Raw genomic sequence first — 20,617 nt, forward strand, 5'->3', positions numbered from 1 at the left:
AACTTTTGGGAAATAAAGAAAAAAAACATCTTTATTTCCCAAAACATCTGCACAGAACTAAACTGAGTGGATAAAATTAGATCAACTGAACAAGAAATCAAAGTGACGATGAAGAAAAAGGACCAAAAATAAACAATTCATTCTTCTTTTTTAATTTACAATCATTGTTTTTATAAATAATACAACAGAATATTAGAATTTCATTTATTCAGCCAACGAACAAAAGCTTCAACAAACAATAATCACTCTTCAAGTCTTTTTTAACGTTAGTTGAAAAACGCCCTGCATGACTCCAGCTGGTTTCAACAGTCTGAGACAAACGGAAACAAACAAAGCAGAAGAAGAAGAAGAAGCTTTGTTGGGTTCATTCATGAGAAACAAACTCAGGAAAAGGGAATAAAAGGAGAGAAGAACCTGCATTTTAACGGCATTGTGGGAAATAAAACACATTTTACATCCTCAACTACAAAAAAACTGAGAGCACAAACATCGTTTGTTCCAGATTCTCAGTGTGAATATTTGCTGCTTTCAAAACATTCAAATAGAAACTGAAAAAAAAACATTTGGATTCAATGACATGAAAAAAGAAAATGAAAACAGAGACTTGAGAAATAAACTGAACAAATCTAGATAACTTTGTGTTTAATCAACACAACATTGGCAACAGTGCAAAATTACAATAAACTAAAATTAAAATGAACTAAAGCAAAACTGAAACTGTAAAAATACTGAATATTTTCATGTTGGACAAAACAAGCAGTTTAAAAACACCCAGTGAGGCTTTAAAAACCTGACGGGTACAAACCAAATGATTCACTGATTAATCAGTGAAACTACTGAGTTTATTGATCGTTAGCTGCAGCATTTGTTAATATTTATATAAATGTATATTTTAGACAAATCACATCAGTATCAGATTTAAAATTCAACTGATCACTAAAATTTCGAAAGAAAATGAAAATAGGTAGTTTGTCCATAAAATGAGATGTTGGTTGAAACACAAATAAAATACAACAAAACTAGAGATGTTCACACTGTCGTCAGTCTGTGTTCATACAAATCTAAACAGTCCAGGTGCACCAACATGTTTTTGGGAGGAAAGTGGTTCAGAGTTCAGCACAAGTGACAATTAATTTAATGTTAAAGGAAGATATTAATACATGGAGACTTCAACAAATAGGGAGTCGTGAAAATAAAACGTAGTAATAAACGTAAAACAAAGTGTTGCAGCCGAACGACGGAGACGACGAGCTGCTGGTTTCATTTTAGCACCTGTGATTCTAATTTTTGAGACGATGTTTCACTCACGGCAGACGAATTATCATCGAATTATTTTGAGAATCTATTAACTGGTTTAAGTCATATTTAAGAAAAGAGACTCACAGAACATTTGACATTTGAGGACCTCAAACACTGATCAACATCTTCTGACCAAACGACTGATCAAGAACATCATCAACAGATCGATCGACAATGAAAATAATCTTTAGCTGCAACTTGAGAAAATGTTTAACCGTCCGCCATGATGAAGTCAGTATTACGTCTATTTCATTAATTCTGACAGCATCATCGTTTCCCCAGTATTTTGTTCTCTGTTTCTCTTTCAATCGATTCACTGACAAAATTAATCAGCGGTGAATATGAACATTAGTCAGAGGCCCGATCCATCGTTTCTCAGCTCTGTTGGCTCTACAAAATAAAAAAATAAACTAGAATTCACTAAATAACTGATAAATGACACACGTCAGTTCATTTTTCCTCCACTGATGTGAAGATAACATCACTTCTCTACGTGGTTCCAGTTTCTTTTACAACATGTTTAAAATGACCCATGACTGAATGAATGATCTGGCCTCTGTTATCGTCGCTCACGCTCGGACATCGTCGCTGAAGCTCAACAACAACACGTCACACTTCATGAGGAGAACCAGGATTTACATTTCTGTTCATCTTTGCTCCATCCACTCGTTTACTCTGACTGTGTCTGAACTCTCTCACCGGCTGTTTCTCCTCTTTGATAAATCATGTTGCTGAACTCACACACACCCTGTAAACCGGGTCCTTAATGGACTCAAGTGCTTCTTTTTTTAGGGGTCTCAAGCCAAAAATGTCGACTCTGATATTCAGCTCATCGTTTAATAACTCATGTTGAGGCTCTTCTGCCTCTTTAATCCGTCTCTGTGAAGAAAAGCAGCTCCAGCAGCAGCCGTCACTTCAGCTTTCTGATGTCTCTTCCTGCTTCTGTTCCCGCCGCTGTCTTCTTCTCTCCTCGGGGGGAATTAAATCCAATTTCCCAGATCTTCCTCTGCTCAGTCGCCCTCCCACACACAGTCACACTCCCTCAGCGGGTTCCTCTGGCGCATCGTCGTGATCACGTTGATCCTGTTCTCCGACAGCTCTCGCAGCTGGTTGATGAGCTCCTGCACGCAGGGGCTCGGCCACGGGTGACCGTTCAGGTAGTCCCTCAGGATGAACGAGCGCTCCACCAGCAGCTCCAGCTGCACCAGGTGACGCAGCCGGTGGAGGCTCAGCAGGTCTTTCTCCGGTTCTCTACGGAAAAACCTGAGGGACAAAAGAGGACAGGAGGAAAGCTTTTATCATATGTTTACTTTACGCTGAAGAAGCTCACTTTAAAAAGGCACCGTGTCAATCAATCAAACTCAAAACAAAACAAAAGATGGAAGTTTTGTTCACGTTCTGATCTCCTCTCCTGGAAGTTTTAACAACAGGCGACCAAATTAAGCACGTTGTAACTGTAAGAAAAACTATAGATTCCTTCGATCGTTGTTCAAAACACTTGAGATGTAAGTAGAAAACTCAAACCTGCTCGTCTCTGTAACCTCACTGCAAACCTGAAACAACGTCCCGTCTCTCTCACCGTATCCTGAGCGTCCTGAGCTGAGGGAACAACATGGGGATTCGTCTGCAGAGGCTGCCGCTGGATCGGTTCTGCTCGATGTCCAGGTGCTCGAGGCCCGGGACCTTGGGAGCGATGGAGTCCATGTCTTTGAGAGTGATGGCCACACGCAGCGTCAGCCTGTTCACGCTGGACGGGATGGTGGTCGTGTAGACGGCGAGGGAGTTTCCACCTGAGAGGACGTGAAAGGTCACATCAAACATCTGGACTAACAACACATTATCCATTAGTTTCTGATATTTCACTGGCTGTAAAACTACTGATGATGTCACTGATTGTGTATCGCCGGCTCACCGATGATGCTGAGCGTCTCCAGCTGCTGCAGAGGACTCAGCCAGGACGGGAGGCGACACTCGATGCCCTCCCTGATGTACCTGTAGCGGACCGTCAGAGACCTGAGTGACGTCAGGCTCCGCAGGGCGTTCTCTGGCAGGATGGTTTCTGGGTAATCCACCAGCTCCAGGGTGGTGAGAGCCGGGCCGCCGTACCGGGACGATCCTACAGGACAGAGTTCAGGAAACTAGATGACATCATGTGACGCGTCGTGTTGGAGGTCAACAGGCGTCACTGATATCAACAATTTTTGCAGCAAAGAGGAAACTAGTGGAGAAATAAAAGACTCTTTGTTTGGGTAAAAAAAGTTATTTTTGTTGAATTGATTCCTGTAAACATTCTGCAATGAACATTTCTAATGAGTCTTTAGGTTTCTTGGATGTTCAGGACAAATTCCAACCAAATCCAGTGAAAAAGGACTAAACTTTAAAGGAGCATGCTGTTGTTTATATATTTAAGTTAAGGAGCTCAAACATGCAGAACCCTCAGGTAAACACACACACACACACACACACACACAGGTGACAGTCTCACCTGGCTGGTCCGGGTCCGGGGGGCTCAGGTAGTCGTCGGGCAGCGGCTCGGGCGGCTCCCCCCTCATCCCCCAGGACAGGTGCTTGAGCTTCTTCAGGTGGAGCAGCAGGTTGTGGAAGACGCTGCGGGGCACCGGCCTCACCGTGTCCAGCCCGTAGCCCTCCCCCTGCTGGTGGAACAGCAGGTACCGAAGGTTGACCAGGTTCGACACGGTGTTGATGAACTCCACCGTGCAGGTGAGCCGGACGTTACACACGCTCAGGTGAGTCAGCCTGTCCCGCAGCTGCTCGCTCAGGCCCCGCCCCAGCATCGGCTCGTCCCAGGTGGCGTTCCGCACCCCGAACTCCCTCAGGTCCGGGAACCTGCTCAGGTTGTCCAGGTACTTCTCCTTGTACAGCCGACCCCCGTCCACGAACACGATGGCGGTGAGGGAGGGCAGGAACTTGACGAGCCGCCGCCACTCTTTGCGCCGCAGGTGTCGCACCGCCACCCGGGTGAGCTTGCGGTGGCGCAGCGTGTCCCAGAAGCCGTAGGTGTAGCGGCGCAGGTCGGACAGAACCACCGTGTCGGCCCGCCACAGGGACGAGTGGTCGATGAGCTTCTTGAGGTACCTGCAGCAGGTGCGCACCGTGTGCCGCTCCTCCGTGCTCAGGTAGCTGAACACGTACACCCAAACTTCAGGAGGGAGCTGCAGCAGCGCGTCCATCAGTCAGCCGGAGCTCAGGCCGCTTCAGGGGAGCAGAGAGCGGGTCAAAGATCCCCGAACATTCAGACTGGACCAGACCAGAACTTCCACCGTGTTCCAGTCCAGTGTGAAGGCGGCCAGCTGCATTTAAACTGTTGTTATTTAAACTGAGGCGCAGCTAGCTCATCTTACACGGCAGCGGCTGCGACGCGTCGCGCTCTGATGATGTCATTTGTTGTTGAGGCGCGTTTGATAGAAGAAAAATTAAAATACCGATTAAATTTTTAAAAAATTCTTTAAACGAGCAAATGTCAATGTTAGAGCTGGAAAAAGACTAAAAGAAGAGTTCGATTTATTTATTATTTATTTTGTTTCTTTTCTTGTACACATTAGTTTTATTTTATTTTAATATGTTTAATGTTTGACACTATTCCCTGAACACTGAGAACAAAGTAAACTTTTATCCCATTTTAATTTATTATAGTTTAATTTAATACTTTAAACATGTTATTATTATGTCTTTTAATGTCAATGCAACTTCTAAATTAGATAATACATAGAAAATAATAATAATAATAATAATAATAATAATAATAATAATGAATTGTGTTTCATGGCACCTTTCATGGCAAGGTCACCTTACACACACACACACACACACACACACAGCTGCCTGTTCACAGTCGATGCCTGTGATTCAGAATGCAGACAAACAGGTTACCTGTGTGTGTGTGTGTGTGTGTGTGTGTGTGTGTGTGTGTGTGAGGATCAGCGTTGTGCACATTTCACAGGTTTGTCTACACAGTGATTAACATGTTAGTGAAATAATCTATGAACCATATCACCAAATGTTTGGAAATGATTCAGGTGACGTGGACTGACAATCAAATACAACCACAGCTGATCAAATATATTTTTAATCTGTTTCATTTGCTGATGTGAATTAATACATATAAATTAGAAGTAATGAACAAAGGTAGCCCCAGTGATCAGGGAAACAGCAGACAGGTTATCTGTCTACAGGAGGGGTCAAAGGTCATCAGGCAGGTTAGTAGGAGGTGACTGATCAGCCTGAAGTGAACAGGAAGTTCAGACTGAGAATTTCTTTAATGACGTTTTGCAATTTTATTCTTTGAAGAGAAGAATTTCCTGCTTCCACATTTACACCAGTTACTGATGTGTTTTACTCCTTGAATTACATGTGGAGGTGAAAATAAATTACAGTCTCTACGTCCGTCTGGCTGCGAGAGACGACATCACATACGTTTCTTCATCTTCCAAGATCGAGTGAAATATCTTGATGCAAAGATGAAGAAGTGAATCAGGAGGCGAGTGATAGAGGTGCAGGTTGGTGGATTGTGTTCATTTTAAAACAAGCTAGCTGATTCCCCCTGCTTCCAGTTTCTGTGCTACGCTAAGCTAAGCTAACTGGCTGCTAGCTGTTTAACTACTGCTTTAAAAAGGATGAATAGCTATTTTTTTCTGGGCTGAACAACCAATCAAGAGAACTCTCTCATTCTCTCTTTCTCTCTCCTCGCGGCTTTATTCACGAGCCAACCACGACCCGAGACATGACTCCTCTGAGATGTTTCTCCCAATCAGTCTCCTCTCATTTCCTGTCACCTGACTAATAAAGAACAAAAACATCCCCCAAAATACTAAAAATCTGGTAAAGGACAAACTAGAGACAAAGAACTATGTGACAGTTACTTGACACTCAGGGTTCTTAGTCAAGCTGCATGAAAGTTTATGAAAAATGTTAAAAACGAGGAGTTTAGTATGAAAATGTAACCCATCAGGTCCGTGACACCGTCCTGAAGACAGTGTGAGGTTTCAAACACACCCAGAGAGACGAGGAGGAAACGATAACAATCATAGCCCTGCGAGTTCAAACATTCATAGAGATTTCTGTATACTGTACAAGCCTATGGACTTTATTTTTTACACAGCTCGTAAACATCTGGGAGACAAACCGGAGAATTACCAACATATTCATCAGCTTTCTAACTCTCCATCTGCAGCACAGTGTCAGCTCGACCATCCCTTCACCTGACAGAGTCCGTTTGGAATTATTTTGGTGTTTCGTGAGTCTAAATACTCAAAGAGAGACCCAGAAACACTCACAGTCAGTTCAGTAGTCATTCATCTCCTTTCAAAGGCAGATACTGGTGTTTGTTTGAGTTCTTTCACTCCACAAAAACCTTCCTCAGCTTTGTCCATTTAACTCAAATCCTTCTGTTTCTCTTCTACTGCGCTGGCGAGAACGTCAGGACCATCCACCCGATCACGAAGTAGAAGAGGAACACCGGGTAGACCACCAGCGCCTTGCGGTTGGCTGGCTGACTGTCGGCGAGGAAGGCCGTGGAGGCGAAGGTGGACCAGCCGAACGACGCCGTCACCACCACCAGCCGCACGCCGAAGCTGACCGGGCCTGAGCCGCCGACCAGAACGATCCGGCACACGGCCATGGCCACGGTCAGAGGCATGATGCAGTATCCCAACACACACAGGCTCTGGAAGAAGGAGATGGTGCCGCCGAGCAGCTTGGAGTTCAGGGTGATGATGATGGAGCCGAACCAGATGATGACGAAGACCTGAAGGAAAAATATAATTCAGCATGTTAGTGAGGAGGCAGAGGAGAGACTGTTGTTTTCTATAACCAATATTTAAGACAAAAGCATCTTCAGGCTATTTTATGACACTAATACAAGACAGAGACACACGATAATGTCATGGCATCGATTCTGATCATCAATTAATAGTTTAGATTTGTCTTTTTGAATGAAAAAGTACATCTTTGTGTGAGAATTTGCTCCTTTTCTTCATCTTATCAAATACTAAACTTTTGGACTTTGGATCAAATCAAAAGGAGCAATCAGAAAATATTTGCTTGGATTTAGAAAAAATAACAAAAAAATGCTGATATGTATCAGACAGCAATGGAAAATATACACAACCGGCCCTCTGCAAATAATGAAATTACAGCTGATACATATAATTAATAATACAAAGACGAAATGCTTAAGTTGACTTAACATGTGCAGCATCTACACACAGTAGGTGGAGGGATGCACCTTTACAGTTGGCTTGCCAGCAGCAAATTAAGACAGAAGAAGAAGAAGAAGAAGAAGAAGAAGAAGCTGTTGTCTTCAAAGTGGATGACTTCTCAAAAACAGCTTGACAGAAAGATTTCTGCATCAGGCTGCATTAAACTTTTTGTTTAGTTACTTTAAATCATTTTTGAGCACAAACTTCAAACATTTGCTGGTTCCAGATTCCCGTTTTTGTAACAATGGAGAGTCTTTGACTTGTTTAGACAAAAGGAGCAAATTTAAGACGTCAGCTCTGTGGAATAAAGGGGAAACACTACATAGACTATTATAGACTATCAATTGATCGATTAATCGTGAAAATGATCAGTTGATAATTCCCTTGTGACCATGTTCGGGACTCTGGGGGTCCAGAGACAGTTTCCTTCCTGCCTTTTCCCAGATAGTATCCAGCCTTCACCCTGATCACGCTGTCAAATTAATGAAATAATTAAAATTGAGCACCTCAGCGAACTGCGGTCCGCCCTGGTCGTCGCTGTCCGCCGACCCGCCCTGCAGCAGCAGAGCCAGCGTCACGCAGAGCAGCAGCGGGCCCCACAGGTCCCAGTCCCGCAGCAGAGCCGAGCTGCGCTTCGGGTACAGGACGTGGATGAACTTGTTCCCCACCGCCCGCAGGTCCCGCAGGATGGTCTCCTTCACCGGCTCGTCCAGGGTGGAGAACTCGTCATCCCGCCTGGAGGAGCCCATGGGCACGGAGATGTCTCCCTCCACCGGGATGTCCTCTGAGATGGACACATCTGACAGCCCGGCGAACGGTCTGCTGGCCTCGTCCGCTGCCGCCATTTTACTTGAGAGCGAAGAGTTTAACGTGGGTCTTCAGTTATCTCGAGAGCTTAGATGACGCCAACAGAGGCCATTTAATAAAAAGCGAAGTTAGACAACGACTAAAGTCACGACAGCTTCTCTACACCCGTGAATTCTGGTCCAGTTGGTCCAGTTGGTCCGGTGCTGCTGCGCTCTGCTGCTCCACGTCAGCTGAGGATTGTTTACTTCCGCAGGATGTGGGTCACGTACATCCGGGTGGTGCGTTCAGGTACTTATGGTGAACGCGTACAACGTCTTTCTTAAATGAAACACAATTACACATATAATACAAAAGTAAATTAATTCTTCACAACGACTGACACATTTTGCACATGATTGTTACATCTTAAATTTAGAATAATTTCCGTCCCAACACACTTTTTCTGATCGATGAAAACGTTTTTCTGTCGGATTAATGATGTTATTTCCATTCCTATCATATATTCAGTTAATCTATACAAAACTACAAATTAATGCATTTCAAGTTATTGTCATTAGATTAAAGTGGAAGTTGACACAAATAGCGGGGAACAAAGAAAAATATCCGTATGGAATATAGAGTAATACGTATTAACGATGATTACCTTTGTATTTGAAGGCATCAGAAAACCTGGCGAAGACGTCGCCTACTGATGACGCACTAAGCCGTCGACACTCGTTGCTCGTTCGTGTGTTTACATCATGAGAGCGTCCCTTCGCTCACACGTTTCTAGTTAGTTTCATGTGTTAAATGAGTTAAAGTTCATATTTTACGACACATTTTAAATCGTTTTAATGTTTTAAGCAGTCTGAGTGAGCAGCAGTGAGATGGATGAAAGTAGGAAACGGGTGAAATCGGACTGTGAGGAGCTGCTGAGCCGCTTCCAGACCACAGATTCCGTCCGATTCGAGATTTTCTCCAAAATATGGAGGGAAATGAAATTCTCCGAGATTTTCTAGTAAGTCTAACCTAAAAATCTCTCTATTGTCAATCACAATGTTGTTTACTTGCGGATATAAGTCAAGTCATTGGTTATATTGTGGAACAAAATGACTACAAACTTGCGTCCACAAAATAAAAGCACGTGTTACTGTATTCTGCATCGTCTTCTTCTGCTGTAACGTTGCTTCATCATCTCACTTACAAATACAATTTTCAAGCTTTTATCATCCACATCTATCTTTAATTGTTGCTAACAATGTGGTGAGCATTAAAACAGGCGCAATAAACAAAACATACAGGAAATAACATACAATCGTGGAATTAATTGAGTGAAACTGCGATGTGGAGAAAAGAGATCATTCATAATCATGAATCATGGCATTATAAAATAATTTTTAGGTCTAAAAAAAGTTTTATGTTGCAGTGGGAACAAACTGTTGTAACCACTGCTTATTTTCATTTAGATTATTTTTTTGATTAATCGGATTCGTCAGAATCAGAATCATGCTCAGTATTTAACGCAATGTGTCACATGTTGTTGTGTTATCAGCGGCACTGTGGGGCACAAGAAGCGAGCGTTCAGTCAGCTGATCCTGGACACTGCCAGCAGATTCTTCCTGCCTCCGTTCAGCTTCCAGATCAGAGTCGGAGGACTTTATCTGCTGTACAGCTTGTATAAGTGTCAGACTGCCTCGCCACCGGAGCAGGTCAGGAACACACCTACATGTTATGTTGATCATCACATTAAATAAGGTCCTAACTAAATGAAGTGTTCTGTCCTTCTTCAGATCCGCCTGGCGCTGAAGGACTGGGAGGACATTAAGAAGTTTGAGAAGGACGCTGTGGATGCTGAGCACCTTGATGCCGTTTACATCCTGCGACAGCTGATGTTCCAAAAAGCTTTCCACTTCACCGCCATGCCCACATTGGTGAGCACTTACCTTTTATCAGCTCAGAGTCCAGAGTGGGATCCTCTCCTCCTCACTGCCTTCCAGCTCTCCAGCGGTTCTGTCCCAGTTTCCCTCCAGGTCTCCTCCTGGCAGCAGGATTAAGAAGCAGAACAGCCACTTAGTTTACGGTTTCTGTCCTGCTGGCTAACATGCTTCCTCCTCACTTCCCCAGACTCCAGATGAGAAAGAGATGAAGAGACTGAGAAATTATTTTCACCAAATTAGACCCATGTGCTCACTCCAGTGTCTATCTGAGAAGATGTTAATCCATAATATGCACATTGTTTATTTATTTTACAGCTATATATCTGCACATTCTTTCCTACTTACAAACTTACACTCCCCTCTCTCCTCTTTCTGTTTCACCCTTTTTCCTTCATCTCCCTCCTGCCAGCTCGCCTTCAGGAAGAAGAGGAAGCTGGAGAAGTCTCCGTTGTGTGAGGAGTTCCTGGAGCGAGCATCCCGACCTCAGGAGCTGATCAACATCGAGCTGCTGGATGTGAGCAGAGACTCGATAACATCACTGGATCTGAAAGTAGATTTATTTAAAAGTATTTACTTGTTATTTTTCTTTGTGCAGGAGTTGTCCAACATTCATGACCTCTACGACAAGCTGAAGATGTCTGTCACTTCGAAGTCAGAGCAGAATTCCGCTAACCTGATCCGTAAAGACCTGGTGCCGCAGCTGCGCAGCACTGTGGTGGATTTCTACAAGTGGCAGCAAAGGAAGGTGAGACTTTTATAATTGTTAGACAAAATATTTATATGGTTATTTAAATAATTTTACATCTGTGTTCTCTTTGTATATTATGTTCTTTAGTCTTCTCAGGAGGGGACCAATGAAGATGAAGAAAGCGGAGAGGGGACGTCGACTCAGCAGGAGGTGAGTTACACTGCATGTTTTTATCATTGAGTGAACTTTCTTTAAATACTTAAATTAAAGTGTATTACATAAATCCCTTCTGTTTTCACCTGCACCTTCTCTGGAGTTGTAATAATAAGTTTGTCCAGAGGGTGGCGCTGTGGTCTGACAGCCTGTTTTGTGTCCTCAGTGCTCCAAGAGAGCTGATCGTCTCGCCTCCATCAAATCCAAAGCGTACGGACAGGCCACAGAGGTTTGTGTTTCAAGACAGAGATTTTGTTTTACTCTTATTTTTCCGAATAGTTTCTTAATGTGTATCATGTTAAATGTGTTTCTTTTAAAACATCCACATAAACAAAACCACCTGCTTTTCTCAGGCCTGCAAGTCGCGGCGTCATCGTCAGGTGGAGCTGGACGCCACGAGTCACGAGGCTGGACCCTCTCACTCGTCAGGCTACATCAGAATTACTAAACCGTCACTCAAAGCCAGAACCAGGTTAAATGTTCACATCACAGGTAAATCCCTCCCACAGCCTCGTACGAAATAAGTTTATAACTATATAAAAACTCTCCCTGAGTTGAGGAGTAACGCAGGCTGCAATGTTTTCTTCTATTCTGGATGTTTTGTGAAATAATCCTCACTTCTTGTTCTTGTCAGATGACATGCTGACAGACGCCATCGCGACCACTCGGCTCAGTCGTCTCACCGCACTGGACTTTGTTCCTGAAGGTACGCAGTCGGCAGCCACACTGTTAGAAACACTCGCTGAAACAGTTTGCACACAGTTACCTTTTCTGTCTTCCCGAGGAAAGCTGTTGCAGATGCTTCAACCTTAAAACATCTGCACCAAGTTTAATTGCAGTTTCTCTGATGGCTGTCAAAGATTCAGTCCAGACCATCAGACTGACTCGCCACACTGCTTTTTTTAGGCCATAAAACATTTACCAGGATGCATTATTCTAAGCTCAAATAACCTTTTCTCTTAATAGCAACTCAACATCCTCCAAATGTAGTTAATTTTGCTTTTGTTTTTCCTTCATTCAGCAAAACAACGCACAAAAACTCCAAGCCATGAAGAAGACCACAGCTGAGTCGACCTGCGTCCTGAGTGAAGCTGCTGTTTAGTTGAAGTTTGTTTTAAAATGTGGAAAACAACTTTTATCACTCTAATGATGTTTCTGTCATCCTGAATACCAGTTCTGTATCAGAAAATCTGGATGTTTTGACATTTTAAGATGTTTTCATGTATTTTTTATGAATCTTATAGTAACTAGTCCATTTATGAAAAAGGGAGGTTCTGACTGTTCTACAAACTCATAAAAGCTTGTTGAAAATGTCTCCTGTATCTGCCTGTTAGAGCTCTCACAGTAAAGGACGTATAGTTTGTGTCTATATGTACGTTTGACGAAGCTTAGCAGGAATAATGACCACAAACATTTCTCTAATAAAGCTCGTCTTTCTGTGCAGCTTCTACAGTACAAAAGTTTATAATGGATATCTGTTCTGCAGCTTTGTCTCAGTTTTTGTTTATTTTGTTAAAATATTTTATGAAGTTTTGCTGTTTTAAATGAAACTGCTTTTTTTTACAGCTGCTGTTTTCGTCCATCTCTTTCTTGTGTGATATTTGATTCAGCCTGTTTACTGAAGTCTCCACCTCATTTGTGTTTCCATCAGCTTTTATTGTCAATTTATTGTCCCTGTGTTTTATGATTTCACTTAATATTTTGTTTTATTATTTTCTTTTTCCATGGAAAGCAGCTCAGTTAGCCAAGGTAGCCAAGGTTGCCAGCTGTCCTGTTTTCCCAGGATTGTTCTCTTTTTGCATCAGCTACACAACACAAACATAATGTGATAAAACATTTTCTTATTTATGGCAGATCAGAATTTTACATCTCTGACCCCCCTTTGCAATTCCCATGAGCGTGACTGACTCAGAATCAGAACTCCTTTACTGGTCCTGCAAACGGGGATACTTGTGTGTCACAAAAGCCTGAGGACAATTCAGTTTAACAATAAACAATAATAATATATATAATATAATATAGTAAAAAAGTAAGACATAGACTCTTATATACGTAATATATGTGAAGTCATTATTCACATTTAATATCATTCATTTTATAGCAAAAGTACAGAACAGAAATCAATAAGACTTGAGCTGAGGTGTCCAGATTACCTGAATTCACCTGAATACAATATTAAAGTAATGTATCTTGATTACATCGCTTTAGTATTGAAATAATAGCAAATAGAAACCAGAGAAATTAAATATCATTCAAAAGTAACCTTTTATAAATCCTACTAACAATGGTTTATCTGTGTTTGTTCTATTAATATTTATTTTGGCTTCTTTTGACAAGACAGATTGAGAAGTAACAGGAAACAGGATGAATAAAGGACAGCAGCTGGGACTGGAACCCCAGGCGAAGGCAAAATTTCTGAAAATGGAACACCTGTGTTACCACCTGAACTAAACAGTGTTTAGATTTCAGCTGAATCTCAGTGGTTGGATACAGGTAAACCATGCAAAATGGGTCCAGCCCACAGATTTTCTGACGAATCCAGGTGGTGCGCGCCGAAAGGGGCGGTCTCTGTCGTTTCCCGCGCGAAGTTAATGCATTTCCCTCCAAAACTGTAGATTCCTTTATTAATTGCTGAGGGATGCTACTCTGGTCCTGCTCTTCTCTGTGGACACGAACACGGTGAGTAAACTTTTCTGTGCGAATCTGCTTTATGTGTCCAGTTACCTGCTCAGTACAGGTGTATTCATGTCTGTGTGGGAGGTGTACAGATCAGTTATTACTTATTGATCTCAGGTAATAATCCCAGGTGATATTCCTTCAGATGTCGGAGAGCTGCGTTAGCTAAACCAGTTCTGCTTATGTGCAGGTTAAAATGGAGCCAGCCTCACTCTCATGTTGGTGAGATTTGTTTTTGCCTCAAATGTTTCTGAAATAACTCTGAACATGAAGCAGAAGACTTCTCATTAAACTGTTAAATGTTGAGGTAAATTCGGCTGGAACATAATCTTTTAATTACAGCAAATTAAATCGTTATGTTTTGCTCCTGCACCAAACTCCATTGTGATTTTGGTCGCTTTAGCTCTGCTGTGCTTATTACATGAATAATGCACATTTAATTAAAGTTGGTCACTATTTTAAGACAAGTGCTTAGCTTAGGTAAAATCGGCATGAAACTTTTTTTTAAATGTATGTATTTTTTAGAACGGCAAGAGATCTTGTTAGCTAATGTTTGTTACATGATGTTAGCTAGCTAGCTAGCTTTAAAGTTGTTGGAGATGCACTGCAGGGTTTGGGAAACACGTTCGCAGCGGCTCAGCTGCCTTTATTAAGGGGTACTGACACTATAACGAGCTTATAAAGACGTCTGAGTTATTTCATCGTCGTGTTTTTACAGACAGGTTTGCATGTTAGCTAATGTGTGTGTCTGCTGGAGAGTGTTAGCATGACGCCATTATCGTGCTGTGTAATGTTAGCTTGTTAATACTAGAATCATTACAGCTGAATGTGTGAGTACAGCACAGTTAGCTAACAGGCTCCACATTAACAATGTCTCAGTATGTTAGTATGTCAGCATCTATAAAGGTCATTTTGAACAGCTAAAGTAGTTTATACACACAATATGCAGCCTTATTGTAGCTGCACAGAATGCATTCAGTGTGTTTATTTAAATCACTGCAATAACTCCACTGACTTTAAAATCATATTACTTGTGTATGAAGCACGAAATGTTCTCAGGACTTAATACATTTGGTTTACTTTTGGTTTACCTTAAAAAAAAACACATTTGTTAAATCAGATTGTAGTAGATTTTATAGTGCAGAGTGATGTCATGCACATGGTTACAGACTGCTATATTATTCTATATTATGACATGATAATCCTGTAAGAAATCCCCTTTTTGCCAGATGTGTCTGTAATCTTCTTTTTAACTGTTAGAATCAGAATACACACACACACACACACATATATCTGCATGTCATCATGATGTTATACTAAAGTACCTCCTCCTCTCTCCAGGTGAACAGTGGGACTTGTCTTCAGCTTCAGGTGGAACAGCTCTGACCTGTATGGTGATCGAAACAGGAGAGGAGACACACCTGGTCCAACAAGGTCAGTGCAGGGGGCAAAAATTAAAAGCAGAAAGTGTGAGATTTGTCAGTTGCTGTTCATTAATACTCTAGTATCAGTATATTATTCTAGATAGTCGAGTCTCATTCACAGGTCGTTGAATACCAACAGTCACTACAGTGTCACTGTCGGGACACTAGTCTCTCTCCCTCTTTTTCTATTTGTCTTTTTAAAAAAACTAATTAAAAAGGCAAACAAATTTGCAAACAAGCGATGTACAACTCATTTATATATAATATAAATTATATAATTATATTTTATTTAACATGTGTATCTACACTGTTCAGCCACAATATTAAAACAACTGACAAGTGAAGTGATCATTGATCATCTTGTTACAATCAAATGTTCTGCTGGGAAACTTTGACTTCTGTCATTTCTGTGGATTCTCTTTGACAAACACAGCCACCCAAACACCGTTCAGACCAACTGCACCCCCTCATGGCAAAGAACCCAAGGTGTCAAACTGGTCTCCTCATTGTCCAGATCCCAATCCAGTCGATCATCTGTTGGATGCATCAGAACCAACTGCCATCCATGTTGGGGCCCCCATGGATTGTTCTTGGCTCTGACTGCATCCAGTAGAAGCTCAGCTGGATTGAGATCTGGGGAATCTGGAGGTCATGTTGACACCTTGAGCTCTTTCCCACGTTCCTCGGGTCGTTCCTGAGCAGTTTTTGCAGTATTGCAGGCGCGTTGTCCTGCTGGGGGGGCACTGCCACCAAGGAGTGCTGCTGCCATGACGGGGTGCACTTGGTCTGCAGCTGTGTTTGGGTGACTGCTGTTTGTCAAAGAGACATCCACATGAATGCCAGGACTCATGGCTTCACAACCGAACATGACATTGAAACACAATGATCCATGTTTATTCACCTGTCACTGGTTCTAATGTTGTGGCTCTCAGTGTGTACACATGTTAAATACTTTATGAATTAGATTAAATAAATGCATTTAGGCTCTGTAACCAGACTTGTTTATATTTCTTCTCAGTAAAACCAAGACTGGTTAGAATACTTCTACTTCCTTTGAACCCTGTGGGTTTTGAGCTGGAACTTATACGAGTTGAAATAGACAGCTTCACTTATGTAGATTCAACATTAACATTAGCGGCGGCCTGTTTGCCCAGCAGGCCACTAATAAGGGTCGTATTCAGTGGTTCTCATGGTCTCATTCATGGTAGAGGTGCAGCAAACTGAGCTACAAACACCAGCAGAATGACTGGAGACATGTTAATTTCTGGTGGCCTGTGTAAGATTTCTCTTGAGTGGTTGTTAGTTTGTCTATGTCTTTCTGAGTGTGTAAACTATGATGAGCAGAGCCTGGTGTTAACATTGTTGTTCTTATTCATGGTAGAAGTGCAGTGAATTGAGAGCTACAGCATCAGCAGGACTGAGCAGAGACGTGTTGTTTTGGAGGCCTTGTGGTAAAGAGCTTTCTAGGGACAAAAGTTCAATAACAGCATTCCAGTTGTTAGTGGTCTGCCAGGCAAAACTGGTGTTATAATTATAATTTACTGGTTAACTTGAGCGGACTTCAACTATCTTCAATGGCAAATGCCCGAGTGCTGTCCATCGGAGCTGTAAGCAGTGTTTTCCATGAATGGCAGTAGTCAGGCCTTTGATCAGTTGCTGGTATTGGTAATAGCGTATCTTACGAGCCCTCGTGCGATCCCGCCAACTTACAGGTCCCTCATGTTCAGACACCTATGGTTGGTAGAAGCGTGCACATAGTGTGCGTGTTTAGCTTGGGCCTCGGCCTGGCTAGGGACATGCTCAGGGCCACGGTAGAAGCTAGCCTGACGCCACTAAAGCAGCTTGGATCTCTGCCCTCAACTGTCCATGACGATTTCCCTCGCGAGTTCAGTGTGTATGGGCGCGATGCCTTTGCTTGAAGATAATGTTGAACCTCTGTAAGAAAACAAATTAAAAAACAATTGCAGGAATTAATTTTCTTTGCAAACGTGTGCAACAGCATCCTGCTTGATAACACCATGCAGAGATCATTACATGCTGTTACAGGGCCCTCGGCCTTAATGCCCAGCAGACCACTAATAAGGATCCGATTGTGCCGTGGTGAAGTTTTTTGTATAGAAGCAGTTGTTGTGGTCATGTTTATGGTAGAAATGCAATAAATTGATAGCTACAAACAGCTTGAGCGGTTGTTAGTTTGTCTGCGTCCTTCTGATTGTATTGAAGGTTTGTTTTCAGTTAAGGTACATCTCCACTCGAGCGCACAAATGTGCGTTCAGAGAGTGCTTGATAAGCTTTATGAAGCCTTTGAGTTTGTCATGTTGCGAACTGATAGCTAGCTTGAGCGGTTATTAGATTGTCTGCATCCGTCTGAGTGTATTGAAGGTTTGTTTTCAGTGCAGGTACGTCTCCACTCGAGCGCACAAATGTGCTTTCAGGGAGTGCTTGATAAGCTTATTGAAGCCTTGGAGGTTGTTGTTTTGCTGGAGAGACATCGTGGTATAAAGCTTTTCAGGCTAACATTGTTAGCTGAACTATATTGAGCGCAGTAAGCTACGACAACCAGTTCACCACCGTAGAGTTCTAGGCCCAAAAGTTCAGTAACAGTGATCCAGTTGTTAGTGTTCTGCCAGGCAAACCTGGTTGTCAGGCTTGGGTGAACCGACCAACCAGAGCAGACTGAGGCCTCACCTCAAAACCCACAGGATTCAGGGAGTGTTTTTACAGCTACTGGATATAAAAAAAAATATCTATCTTGAAAAAAAATGTCTATGAAATACAAGTCTTATCACTATTAACAACTCGACTCTCTCTGAGTCCTGTTAATAGCCCACAAAGTGTGTTATTTGACGACCTTAGAATGAGACTCAAAAATCAGCTGTCTTTCTACAGAATTGCTTTATTAGTATACTGACATCATTAAATCAATTGATTAATAACTGTCCTCCATAATGCAGGACACTGGCTTGTCTCACATTTCCTCTCTCAGATCTCAACTTTCTGCTTTTAATGCTGATTAACTTAATCTATAATAATACATCATGTTTGATCAGCAAATATTTAATATTGATGCCATGAATCTGCAAAGTAACTAATACTTAAAGCTGTTAGACAAAATGCAGAGAAAGTATGAATAATATAGTTAAAAACTCAATTATGCAAAATATGAAAAGTATTTAACATGTATATCTTCACTGTTCAGCCACAACATTAAAACAACTGACAAGTGAAGTGAGCATTGACCATTTTGTTACAATCAAATGTTCTGCTGGGAAACTTTGAGTTCTGTCATTTCTGTGGATTCTCTTTGACAAACACCAGCCACCCAAACACCGTTCAGACCAACTGCACCCCCTCATGGCAAAGAACCCACGGTGTGAAACTGGCCTCCTCATTGTCCAGATCCCAATCCAGCTGAACATCTGTTGGATGCATCAGAACCAACTACCATCCATGTTGGGGCCCCCATGGATTGTTCTTGGCTCTGACTGCATCCAGTGGAAGCTCAGCTGGATTGAGATCTGGGGAATCTGGAGGTCAGGTTGACACCTTGAGCTCTTTCCCACGTTCCTCGGGTCGTTCCCGAGCAGTTTTTGCAGCGTTGCAGGCGCGTTGTCCTGCTGGGGGGGCACTGCCACCAAGGAGTGCTGCTGCCATGACGGGGTGCACTTGTTCTGCAGCTGTGTTTGGGTGACTGCTGTTTGTCAAAGAGACATCCACACGAATGCCAGGACTCATGGCTTCACAACCGAACATGACATTGAAACACAATGATCCATGTTTATTCACCTGTCACTGGTTCTAATGTTGATGCTCTCAGTGTGTACACATGTTAAATGCTTTATGAATTAGATTAAATAAATGCATTTAGGCTCTGTAACCAGACTTGTTTATATTTCCTCTCAGTAAAACAAAACCTGTAAATGTTCAAATTTACTTCCCATTAAATTAAATTAAAACTCCATTCAAATAAATTATCAAAAGTGATTTCAGGTTAAATACAACTGAGTGAGGGCCTCAAACCTCCACACGGCGACTCAAAACTCATCAAAAATAGGTCCAGGTCTCTTTGTGGAGGACAAACAACTACCACAAACACAAAACTTCCACAAACAAAACCTCTAAAAACAATAAAACCTGCACAAACACACAAAACCTCTGAAAACAATAAAACCTGCACAAACACACAAAACCTCTAAAAACAATAAAACATGCACAAACACACAAAACCTCTAAAAACAATAAAACATGCACAAACACACAAAACCTCTTAAAATAAACACAAACTCTTTAAACAAAAACCTCTAAAAACAAACAAAAATATCTAAAAACAAACAGACAAAACCTCTTAAAAAAAACTCTTAAACAAACAAAAACCTTAAAACAAATGCACAAAACCTCTAAAAAAAACCAAAAACCTCTAAAAACAAACAGACAAAACCTCTTAAAAAAACTCTTAAAGCAAACAAAAACCTTAAAACAAATGCACAAAACCTCTAAAAACAAACAAAAACCTCTAAAAACAAACAAATGAAATCTCCAGAAACAAACAAACAAACATAAAAAGACACCACCTCCACAAAGAGACATCAAACTACCACTGCTCTTCTTTATTTTCCTGCAGGTGACAGACGAACAAGACGAGCCGCCACAGGAGCCTGAAGCAGGAAATCTGAGTATCTGTCTTCGGATGAAACTCCTTCAGGTCGTGCAGTTGTCTGTTGATTTTGGTTTCACATTTGTTTTAACACAATAAAACCTTTTTTTGAATTACACTCTGTTGTGGTATTAATTCTGATTTTTAAATGTTGAGTCTTTTGATAGAGTCCAATGTCTCTTCTGAGTGACACTGTCAAAGCTTTAACTATATTCAATATATACATTGTCTTTCTGCAATGGTGACCAGGGCTTCCATTACCTTCATTATCTATTCCTATTTTGGGAATGACTGATTTACAAACCATGTGTTGTTTACAGTTTTTCTTGATTGCTTTGATGCAGCAGTCAACTGAAACTCCCCATTTACAGTCAGAGGCAGAAACAGTGGTGCTCATGCTCAAAATGACACATTTTGTTTGCAAAAGGCTCTAACTGTGCCAAAACAACAACAATTTTGCCTTCAAACAACACAACTTGTAAGAGTGTATGAGCTCTTCCAATCAACCATTACACAGTGGCCAACAAAAGACAAAATCCAGCACTCAGTGCGAATCAGTGCACCTTCTTGCAAAGAATTGGATCCAGAATCAGAGATGCTTTGATGCAAATTTTATCGAATCCATTGACTCTTTTTTCAAACTGTGGCTGAAAAGTCAAATACTGTAAATATTACATTTCTGCAGCTTCACAGCAAGCGTTTCCCTGAACAACTGACGTAGC

The 20,617-nt window shown here is 41.8% G+C and overlaps 3 protein-coding genes and 1 long non-coding RNA gene across 4 annotated transcripts; 2 read left to right on the forward strand and 2 right to left on the reverse strand.

Moving 5' to 3' along the window:
• Window positions 1-131: 131 nt before the first annotated feature.
• LOC119004351 lies at window positions 132-5,015 on the reverse strand. The gene is made up of 4 exons (XM_037071170.1): window positions 3,785-5,015; window positions 3,212-3,415; window positions 2,879-3,089; window positions 132-2,562 (listed from the first exon to the last, which is right to left on the reverse strand). The coding sequence occupies exons 1-4, from the start codon at window positions 4,488-4,490 to the stop codon at window positions 2,310-2,312; spliced, it is 1,374 nt and encodes a 457-aa protein (XP_036927065.1). The 5' UTR covers window positions 4,491-5,015; the 3' UTR covers window positions 132-2,309.
• Window positions 5,016-5,368: 353 nt separating this feature from the next.
• yipf6 (Yip1 domain family, member 6) lies at window positions 5,369-8,596 on the reverse strand. The gene is made up of 2 exons (XM_037071172.1): window positions 8,024-8,596; window positions 5,369-7,063 (listed from the first exon to the last, which is right to left on the reverse strand). Exons 1-2 carry the CDS (start codon window positions 8,360-8,362, stop codon window positions 6,716-6,718), a joined length of 687 nt encoding a protein of 228 aa, XP_036927067.1. The 5' UTR covers window positions 8,363-8,596; the 3' UTR covers window positions 5,369-6,715.
• Window positions 8,597-9,016: 420 nt separating this feature from the next.
• snapc1b (small nuclear RNA activating complex, polypeptide 1b) lies at window positions 9,017-12,709 on the forward strand. Its single transcript, XM_037071171.1, has 10 exons — window positions 9,017-9,321; window positions 9,856-10,012; window positions 10,094-10,234; window positions 10,650-10,754; window positions 10,836-10,985; window positions 11,076-11,138; window positions 11,308-11,370; window positions 11,495-11,633; window positions 11,776-11,847; window positions 12,163-12,709. The coding sequence occupies exons 1-10, from the start codon at window positions 9,191-9,193 to the stop codon at window positions 12,207-12,209; spliced, it is 1,068 nt and encodes a 355-aa protein (XP_036927066.1). The 5' UTR covers window positions 9,017-9,190; the 3' UTR covers window positions 12,210-12,709.
• Window positions 12,710-15,191: 2,482 nt separating this feature from the next.
• LOC119004738 lies at window positions 15,192-20,013 on the forward strand. The gene is made up of 2 exons (XR_005070293.1): window positions 15,192-15,251; window positions 19,863-20,013. It is a non-coding gene; the product is annotated as an uncharacterized LOC119004738 (long non-coding RNA).
• Window positions 20,014-20,617: the final 604 nt, after the last annotated feature.

This window comes from Acanthopagrus latus, chromosome 16, assembly GCF_904848185.1.
Source record: "Acanthopagrus latus isolate v.2019 chromosome 16, fAcaLat1.1, whole genome shotgun sequence".
Taxonomy (NCBI): Eukaryota; Metazoa; Chordata; class Actinopteri; order Spariformes; family Sparidae; genus Acanthopagrus; species Acanthopagrus latus.

Bases quoted from the DNA above. Each gene is read 5' to 3' on its own strand.
- yipf6 (XM_037071172.1), bottom strand. From the start codon at position 8,362: ATGGCGGCAGCGGACGAGGCCAGCAGACCGTTCGCCGGGCTGTCAGAT. The intron at 7,064-8,023 runs GTGCTCAATTTT...TTTTTCCTTCAG, and splicing joins GCGGACCGCAGTTCGCTGAG to GTCTTCGTCATCATCTGGTT.
- snapc1b (XM_037071171.1), top strand. From the start codon at position 9,191: ATGGATGAAAGTAGGAAACGGGTGAAATCGGACTGTGAGGAGCTGCTG. The intron at 10,235-10,649 runs GTGAGCACTTAC...CCCTCCTGCCAG, and splicing joins TCACCGCCATGCCCACATTG to CTCGCCTTCAGGAAGAAGAG. The intron at 11,634-11,775 runs GTAAATCCCTCC...TGTTCTTGTCAG, and splicing joins GTTAAATGTTCACATCACAG to ATGACATGCTGACAGACGCC.
- LOC119004351 (XM_037071170.1), bottom strand. From the start codon at position 4,490: ATGGACGCGCTGCTGCAGCTCCCTCCTGAAGTTTGGGTGTACGTGTTC. The intron at 3,416-3,784 runs GTGAGACTGTCA...TCTGTCCTGTAG, and splicing joins CCCGGACCCGGACCAGCCAG to GATCGTCCCGGTACGGCGGC. The intron at 3,090-3,211 runs GTGAGCCGGCGA...ACGTCCTCTCAG, and splicing joins GGAGACGCTCAGCATCATCG to GTGGAAACTCCCTCGCCGTC.